General features: G+C 49.0%; 2 protein-coding genes across 2 annotated transcripts; one reads left to right on the top strand and one right to left on the bottom strand.

The window, feature by feature from the left end:
- Positions 1 to 3110: 3110 nt before the first annotated feature.
- E0L32_010808 (uncharacterized protein) lies at positions 3111 to 3893 on the top strand (the record flags this gene model as incomplete). Its single annotated transcript, XM_031133467.1, has 1 exon — positions 3111 to 3893. The coding sequence occupies one exon, from the start codon at positions 3111 to 3113 to the stop codon at positions 3891 to 3893; it is 783 nt and encodes a 260-aa protein (XP_030989022.1).
- A 2769-nt stretch (positions 3894 to 6662) lies between these two features.
- On the bottom strand, positions 6663 to 9091 carry E0L32_010807 (uncharacterized protein; the record flags this gene model as incomplete). The annotated part of the gene is made up of 3 exons (XM_031133466.1): positions 6663 to 7900; positions 7958 to 8267; positions 8915 to 9091. The coding sequence occupies 3 exons, from the start codon at positions 9089 to 9091 to the stop codon at positions 6663 to 6665; spliced, it is 1725 nt and encodes a 574-aa protein (XP_030989021.1).
- Positions 9092 to 9626: the final 535 nt, after the last annotated feature.

The raw sequence follows: 9626 nt of genomic DNA, 5'->3' as shown, positions 1-9626 counted from the left end.
ATCCAGGCCTCTGGCCACACCATGCCAGCATCCAGGCCTCTGGCCACACCATGCCAGCATCCAGGCCTCTGGCCACACCATGCCAGCATCCAGGCCTCTGGCCACACCATGCCAGCATCCAGGCCTCTGGCCACACCATGCCAACAGTCTAGCTATAGTCTAACTACATTTAGATACCGCTCCACACCAAGGAACACAGACAAAAGGTTTGAGTAGCTTAGGAAAGCAGATATCGTCGAATATAAGCGGATGTGAAGCGATTTGACCTCAATGTTTGAGCCAGCTCATTTTCATTCATCATGTCCACTTCATTACATATGCTAGTAAGCTTGTTAGGACACGCCTTAAGGATTCGGTTGGCTATCTCATTTAGCATCGAGTTGTTAACCCTCTTAAAGTCCTTACTTTACTTCAATTAGCTATGAGACAAGTCAGAGGTGAAGATACTTACATAATGAGTTCGGCTGTATCTGAATAGAGCAGCAGAAAGAGTGGTGATGAGGCTGCTAATTGACTCCATCGTCTGCTAAATCGTTTACGGCCTTGTTTGAGCTTAATCCTGGATTGATTTGAATGCATGGCTTGGGCACTGAGATATATATCCATAGCAATATTTGCATTACGATAAGATGGCTCGCGATGAATCCGTCCGTTGTCCCTATCGGATTTTATGATAGCCTCGAGGGAATCAAAGAGTCGTTTCAATTGCATATTGGCCAGCCGTTGCAGCAGATATGTGCCGTGTCCATTGATAACAGTGTCAACCGCCTGAAAGGCGGTAATGATACGTGAATCCGTACTGGTGATACCTGTAGGTAGTCTGGTCTTGTGAAGTAGTACTATCCAGTCTGGCAAAGTGGTTTCACAATTGGTCGCAAATACATTGATTGGATCATACCCAATCAGGCTATTGCAGATGGATGTAACTTGCCTAGCTGCTCGTTTTCTTATCATCCTAACAATTTTTGTTGATGGGGCCTTTTGCTGACGAGGTGCTACCCTAGTAGCCCTTGACCAGGTAAAGGCGTTTCCTACTGGCCTTGCCCATTCACGATTCGTAAAATCTTCATGTGTTGACAAAGGCCCGGTCTGATTTGCAGTATGCTGAGGATATCGTGTACTGTCGTTATCTCTCCAAGTACGACGTAAGGACCTTTTAACATTCCCACCCTTCATCTTATGCTTGACTTCTCCCAGCGCATATGGGCTGTCCCTAAAACCTACGGACTGTTTTACAGGAGAACCTAAAGTATCAATTTCCATATGCTCGAGATCCTCGTTAGCTGTGTGACTAGAACTGAATCTGAATGCAGTTTCTCTCAAATCGATCGTCTTAAACCCTTGAACAAGGTCATCATCGTGAAACTCTCTTAAGTCCATAGCTGGATACTTCAATGCCGCTTTTCCTTTTTGTTGTCAGACTCGTAGGCTTAGCAGCTAGGGGACTTGTCAAGTTGGTGAACAGAAACAAGATGACTTGTAATTTTCCTACTCTTACACAACTCGAACGATTTAAAGTGTAAATGTTGGTATTCGCTCGAGGCATGTTGTGGTGTGTGTACCAAGTCATTAGTTATATGCACTTCGATATCAGCCAGAATTAAGTATGAGCATGCCATGATCCGGGCTTGCGGCAACCCTAGGAGAAAGGCAGTCTATAATCCTGGCTAAAGCTGCTCTTGGAAAGGTGTTCGCCTCAGCTATCACGGTACTTTTAGCTGTAAATCTACCTTCTATGAGGCTTTAGTTCTGGGGCTTCCGCTTCACAGGCGAACATCCTGTCACTTTCAAGGTGTGTTACTTATTAAAGGAAGCTGTTTTTGCCCTAGGAAACAAAATCAAGGATCAGATTCACTTCAGCCATCTTCCTATCCTATTATAGCTTGCCATACTGAATGTAGGCTACATAGATGAAAGAAAACAAGTTGTAACGGTTAAAACATAACCTAATGTCAGTACCTTAAACCCAGAATTCATTGATATACTTTTGTGTTGCAGGGCTAGTAATAGACAGTATATCTGGATCGAGTCTGCTCCCATGAATAAGCAGCAACTCAATAGCCTCTACATGATCTTTAGCTACCGCCCAGTAGAGTGGTGTCTTGCCTAGTTCTCCCCTAATATGTAAGTCTGCTCCATTTTGAATGAGTATTTTCATACATTCAATATTGTTATACAAGGTGGCAACCATCAATGGGGTATTTCCATAGTCGTTCTGGATATCTATTTGCCATTTAAGGTGATTCATAAATGGTACTCCCTCTTCGGTCTTGCTAAGCAAGGTTTGAAGTAGAGTCTTGGCTTCGAGTCGTCTGGTATCTCCTGCTGCGATATGTAGCACCGTATCCCCAAGTCTTCCCCGGGCAGTACTGTCTATTTGATGCTCCAAGAGGATGCGAATAATCTCTGATTTGTCGCCATGAAAGCGATTGGGTTTTGTACGGAGGAGGCAGTGAAGAACTTGATCCTCATCATCCCAACTAATTGTACGATTGAAATCGATAGTATGATTGGATAGAAGTGATCGTACTACATCGGGCCCTTGAAGGCATGCTTGGACCAAGAGCCAAGGTGCGAGATCCGCGCCGTCAATCCCGCTTATTTGTTCAGCATCGCCTATTAAAATTGCCACCATGGTATCTGACGTAGCAACCGGTGGCGATTCACAACAGGCTGAAGTCCATGATGATCTGCTTGAACTCATGTCGTATTGTATCACCCATAGGACTGATGAAGATGTGATACTATGTGCTTGTAAAAAGAGAATCATAGACGAGATAGATTAAACAAGCAAAGTCTCAATATGTGTTATAAGGTGGGAATACAATTCGACTTCTTAAACAGTCACTATCAAGGCATAAGTTCTTAGCTAATAATAGCTGATGTAGATACTCTTGAGATATTTGCCCGGCTTGTGGATGCTTGATGGCCGGGCTTGTGGCGCAAGCCGTGGTCCTGGTAGCGTATCTTCGTCCTGGCATCCACAGAGCTGGATTTGCACACTATTTAAAAGTATCATAGTAGTCAAAATTTTGCTTTAGATATTCTTGTTCATATTCAACCGTCCTTTACTTCTGTCTTCGATTTCACGACGTTTATCACCAGGCAGTATGAATCCTGTACGAGATATTCTTGATTACAGCTCTAGCCAGCCCAACCACAAAAATAAAAACTCTCTTTCAGCAGAAGAGTTGAAATTTATGAAAATGCAGGCCGTGCATAGTCCCTCGGAAATCATGGCAGCTTGCCAGGCAAAGCTCGATCTCGGATTAGAGTATTTCTACGCTATTCAACAACAATTATTGTCTGCTCAACGAGCATGGTCCGCCGTCATTACTGAGAAGAAGCGCTATGACGCCATCGGCTGGCAGACAGGATCTGTTGATTTTGCAAGAGCCCTTCATACATGCTTGTATACGATCCCTGATACAGCAAGGTGTGGTGAGCTTGGTGTAGAACCCGCCGTCAAGGGACAAGCCGACCTATCTTCTGATAGTGGGAGCATACCTGTCGTGTATGACGCCGTTAATGACCTTCCTGACTACGAGCACTCTATCTATGAAAGTATCGAGTTCGAAGATTGGGTCGATCTGGCCAACCTTGACCCAGCTGAGGAGTCTGAACAAAATGGCCTTGGAAACCATCAGGGGGAAGAGATCACTGAAAAGCAAAACGAAAATGTTGAGGAGCAAACTTATGAACTGGCCAATAGAGACCAGTATCAGGCATGGAATGAGGTGCCGCTTTTTGATCCATGGACACCATTTCTTAACAATCAGCAACCTCCACACAATGCTGCACCAGGGTCGCATAAGAGAGATAGAGGCCTTGAGCATCAGGAAGTTATAGGAGCATGCAAAGAACAGAACAGAAAGAGAAGGCGTATCGAATAAAGTTAAAACAAAAGGGTGATAAATAGTTTTATAATAATCTGAGAGGTTGGATTAGTAGTGTATATGCTTTTTTGTATCGTTTCTTAACTATAGGTTTAAGTGGTGTAGATTAATAGAAATGCGTTATTAACTTGTCTAATTAGGTTCAGGAGCAAAAGTCTGGTAAAACAATATAGTCTTAGCAAACGTGGTAATATAAATATAGGAATTCTATGGTTCTTGGTCACAGACATTACCTTGCTCAATAGTTTAGGCTCATCTAGATAGAAGAAGTGTAATTTATATAGTAAATACATCCTGTATGGAATCTCTCTGAATTCGTGATTTAGCTAGCCAGAATCAAGGCTGGTGTGAAGCCTTGACCGTGGCTGTAGTCTAGATCTCAATTAGGGCTTCCCACTGATCCAGGGCTGCGTCTAGAGTACCAATATTAAGGATTAATAGCTATCATAATAGATCCCCATTTTAAAATACTGTTCTTTCATTGAAGTAGTAACCACTCTCGAAGTAATCATTGACGTCTTGAATTTACTTGGACATAGGATCTCTACTCGTTTCTTCTCCAGATCACTTTTGCCCACTATAATTTAAAGCTGAAAAGCATTATGTCTTCAGATAACGTCTCTATAGTGGCCATCATTGCAATTGCCATTGGTGGTGTGGCATTGCTTGGCGTCCTGGTCATTTCAATACTCATGTGCGGTCGACACGTCCACAGCAGTCGTGAAGCACATCACGAGCATAGCAAAATGCATGAGACTGTACAACAACAGCCTTCATTAGCAGAACATATAGTGATTCCCTCACCGCGTCACTTCTTCCAGCAACCACTACAATATTGGCCGTTTCCACCTGAAGAATCAGTCATTCAAGCAGAACCAAGCGGGCCTCCCGACGGCATTGACCGCTCTAGGCGTCTTTATGAGCTACCAAATCATATAGCCCTCTCCACTTATGGCCAGCAGGGCAATACATATGTTGATCCTGATCAAAGAGTTCTATGCTCTCCAGATAGAAGTGCCTTATCGACCGAAAATCGCCATTATGACCATAGGTTTAAATTGCCAGCTATGCCACACTCTGTCTTACCGCTATGGAGGCAGCAGACTGAAGAGTTGCATTTTGGTAAATGAGAATTGACTTTCTCTTGGAAGTGTTGAAATAAAGATGTATTTAGTTAAGAAGGGAGTGTTTTAGATGTCAGAGTTAGAATAGCTTGGGGACTTAAAGAGCTTGGCAACTACGTGATGGTTCCTACAGAGAACCCCTAGAGTAGGTACAGTTACAACGTCAGAACAGATCAAAAGAATCAGCAGATGAGGGTGCTAAGTGAGTCTATTAGACAGTTTATAGTGAGAATAAGGAGGGAAAGCACCTAGCAAAACAAACCTAAAACATCGTCAACTCTTATATAAAAGCATCAACTTACCTAGTCAAACAACAGATTTAACTGGCTGATCAATCTAAGACTCTATTCAAGCACTCCAACACTTAAATGACACTGTCTCCTTTTAATCAGAATCAAGCTTAATTGACACCTCTAACTCTATAATTATCTAGGCGCTTAGATGCCCCTAGATGGTGTAGGTCGTCCTGCCAAGCAGTGATGAGATTGATCAAGCGTTTGAGGAATCCCTGAGCCCGGACACAATAGCAAGAGTAGTCTGTCATTATATAGGCTATAAATCTTGACTAGAGGCCGGGACTGCCGATGTCTGAAAAAGGGAGAATAAGGAGGAAAATAAGGGAATGAGAAGTGAAAAGAGGGCAGACAGAGAGGGAAGAGCTTTATATAGTTGGCGGGCAGAATCCCTCTGACGATATTGGTGCGGGTGGTATACCGCGTGATGTGTGTGAGTGCACTGCAGCCAGGCTGTAGTTATAGATGATACGGCTGTCAGTATGAGAAGTCAAGACGTGTCATAGTCATAATGACCTGGCCAACTGAGGGCTAGAATATAGGCTGAATAAAATCAGGTTACCAGTATAGTTAAATCTACTAGGTCATATACCCTAGATATCGACACTCGGAGGCCTAAACAAAGGATGCCACACACATGGCACGGGCACTGTAGAGAGAGAATAGCTCTATGGTGATGGGGCCGGGTTCGACATCAGAGCCCGAGTTTACCAGGATTGGAACATAAATCGTCTGCCAAGTCAGATTAGTGCAACACACCAGGATGAGTCGACAGATAATCTCGGTATGCAGAGGCTATTAGAAGAGCGGATCATTGTCGGGGCCTCCGCCGCCGTCATCCTCCTGCTTGTCCTCGTCCTCTTAAGGGGCCGGAGCCGAAGGGACGGCGACAGGTACCGAAAACGCAGCAGCGGCCAGAGCGGGAGAAGGAGCGGCGGCCGGAGCAAGGCGTAGCGCCTAGGGTGGGGAGATAGCGATAGCCAGAGGCAAGGAAACAGTGGCCAAAGCCCGAGAAGAAGCAGCCGACGCTCTTGAAACAGCTGCCGGAGCCGGGGAAGCAGCCAGAGCCGAAGGGCCGGCAGGGCGGCAGTAGAGGCTACGGGAGAAGCGGCAGCTATGGGAGCGGGGGCAGCAGCACGGCAGTGGCGGGGACGCACCGGGGCGTCCAGATGGAGAGAACCACCTTACAGTATCACACTTATACCAGCAGTGATATTTCTATCCTACTTGTTAAGAGAACGCCAGATCTAAGCATAGAAGCTCTAGGCACAACCAACTAACCTGTACCCTTCTTTAAAGCTGTGAAACCTTATTGTATCCCATAACCCATATTCTGAGATATGTTCCTATCAGCCTTCCTTATCCGTGTCATCTATGACAATCACCACCTGTTTCTTCTCCTGCTTGTCATCGCTATAGTGAGAAGGGCTGTAACTCTCCTTATCGTCGTCGCCCCGAGACCTCGCACTAGCTCTGTGGCGTTTACGAGGGATAGCTTGTAAAACTTCGTCTTCATCGGAATACTGTTCAGCTGCATCCCAGGAATTATTGCCATTTGAATCAGGGACGTTGACGGGAGGGTGGCGGTGACGGTGAATGGAAGCCCCTACGCGCCCCCTCTTCGCCCTGGGCAGGGGTGGCACGGCCTCATCAGCTTCGTCACGATCGCCCGCGCTAGCCATTGAGGCACGGCATGGCATCCTCTCTCGGGAGGCACACCCCCACGGCCGCGGAGTAGATGCACGGTGGCAGGGGCTCTTCGAACCCCGCGCTCCCAGTACGGCCACGCGGGATCTATTTGAGGTGGCCTTGTCGCAGGTGCTATTACCGGGAGATATCTGCCACGTCTCGCTCTGAGGGCTGTCTGGGGGGGGCAGCTCATCTTGCTGTGCAGAGCTTGACGGCCCAGATAGTCCCCGCCCTGATGCTGAAGGCGAGACTGGAGAATGCTGTGGGCTGCACGGCCCCTGCCGGCTGAGCCGGGGGCGAGGTTCGCGAGCTTGTAGACGGCGCTTGAAAGTTGGTGATAAGTGTGATAAGTATGGATGCTTCTTATCCCACTCTTCCAGCTGCTTCTCGAGGTCGAGAGGTGCTGCATGTGCTGGCGGCTGAGGATCCTGTGAAGTTCCGGACGGAGAAAGGCCGGCCACATCTTCGTCAGGCGGGGGGTCTGGTATGCCTAGAGCCCTTCCGTTGGATGTAGAATCGCTGCTTCGAGCCGTCCTAGCTCTGAGAGGAGCTTTTTCACCGTTGGATAGAGATGGACAAGCCGGTAGATCAGCTTGTAAGAGCATGGGTGGAGGTGTGTTCCGCTTTGGTGACGAGAACGGTGTGGAAGTGAAGAGATTCCTTGCACTGGGCTCTTGTCCGTAACCCGGTGGAGCAGCTTGGTTTAGCTCTCTCCTCTCGGCTTCAGCCGTTAAAACCCCCGCAGCCTCGTCAGCCTCGTGAGTCAGGGCCGGGTTTCCTTGGGGCGACACCGGCGGCTCATATTTTTTGCCATCTGAGCCCGCGTCCGCAGTGACAGTGTCATCTTGCGGTTCCTTCGAATCACCATCCCTACAGGTCACAGTATCCAAGCTCTTGCCTGCTCAAAATCGTCAGCATTGTGACCCACTAGGACGATGAGAGCCAGGCTACATACTCGTACAGGCGATGCTGTTAGCCCCACCGTAGCTGGCAAGGAGCTCGGCAATCGATGGGAAGGGTGAGTCGGATAAGTAATCAGACTCGCTGTCGCTTGGGATCACGATTACAGAAGGGGTGGAGAACCCCATAGAACCGGTTGGAGTAATGGATGCATCGGGCGGAGGCGTATCTCGACCTCCAGATGGTAGGGCTGGGAACCACCTATGCTGGGGCGAAGGGTCCCTGCCTGTCGGCTCTTCACCTATGCCCGACGGAGAGGGGTGGGAGAAGGTCAGGTATTTAAGCGAGATATCTGTCATCCTGTTCTGGGCGTCAGACAGTCAGACAATAGGAACCAGGATTGTAGGATCCCGAGAAGTAGTTCGTATAGAGCATGAAGCTGAGCGTTTCCCATCTCCAACATAGGGGAAAAGCGAGGTTTAAGTGCTCTCAGTGTCATCGCCCGCCCATTCTCTCCATCGTGGGCGACAAGCGGGCTTGGCCTCTCCATCTCCCCAGGGTCCTGAAATCGGGGCAACAAAGGCACCGACTCCTTGTACCTCTACCAATCGCACAACTGCCGAAACGGAAAGGAGACATCTGAGGGCTGTCTCCGCAGGCCATCGTCATCGTCACTGCAAATCATATGCCTGGATCTATGCCACGGAGGCACGGCGCTTCCGGAGATCGCCCAAGGCGGCTTAGCTGATGTGATACAGGGCCGCGTCGTCAGCATCCGCATGGTCTCGCCCCTATCCTTGGTCACGCCGACCCCGACAGGGCCAATGGCAGAGCGATATCCCGCTCACGCGCGGTACGAACACACTCCTGTTCTCCTCTCGTTTTCGTGCCTGCCTAAGCAACCAAGGCAAAGCCGAGTTGATCACCCTTTCGCGAGACGCGGGCGTAGCCTGTTGCCTGCACTGCTACATGGATCATGGGGCTATGCGGTCGTCTAATTGGCGGCCGCCACCTCTTCCGCATCACCCTCCCATGCGTGCCCCTGGCACAGCTTGCACTTGGGATCGGTCCGAGCACGACCAGAGTGCCTAATCGGGAACTCGGTGTCGAGCAGACATGCGCGCGAGTCAAAGAGGCCTCCTGAACCCTCCACATTGATGCAAGAGCCACCCACGGCATGCTGCAGCATTGTTGCGGCATTTTTGTGACTGGTTGGGGAGGTGAGAGGGAGGGTCGCGCAGGGAGGGCAAGACGGGCGGGGTGGCGGGGAGAATGGCCAGCCCGAGATGACGCGCCGAGAATGACAGTAGCTGCTTGGCGCTCAAGGACACGGGGGGACGAGTTCGAGTTGACAGCCGAGTAAGCTAGCCAGTCGTGATTGCGATGACGACGAGGGTCGGAGGGTGCGAATGGCAGGAGTCAAACGCCGCGCGACACAACTCTATGACCTAGGGACGTAGGTTGCGAGGGGAAGGCGATCGAGAGGCCTGTGGCAGGAGCCACAGAGCGCGGTTGGGAGCAGAGCTTGGGCGGCTCTGTCAGTCAGATTGTCTCTCTGCCTGTCTCACGCGATGAGGGAGAGGACGGCCAGCAGGTGCTGGGGGGTGGGGTGTTGGTGAGGGCGAAAGGTAAAGTGAGGAAGGCGAGACGAGGGGAGGATCAGGTTGAGAGTACAAGGCCGAGGCCAGGAGGGAGGACGGCTTCATCGTTCTCTGATGTGGCCT

This window comes from Thyridium curvatum (assembly GCF_004353045.1).
Source record: "Thyridium curvatum strain D216 chromosome Unknown NODE_91_length_158940_cov_68.853331, whole genome shotgun sequence".
Taxonomy (NCBI): domain Eukaryota; kingdom Fungi; phylum Ascomycota; class Sordariomycetes; order Thyridiales; family Thyridiaceae; genus Thyridium; species Thyridium curvatum.
The sequence above is the reverse complement of the archived record's forward strand: the minus strand, read 5'-3'. Positions and strand labels throughout refer to the sequence as shown.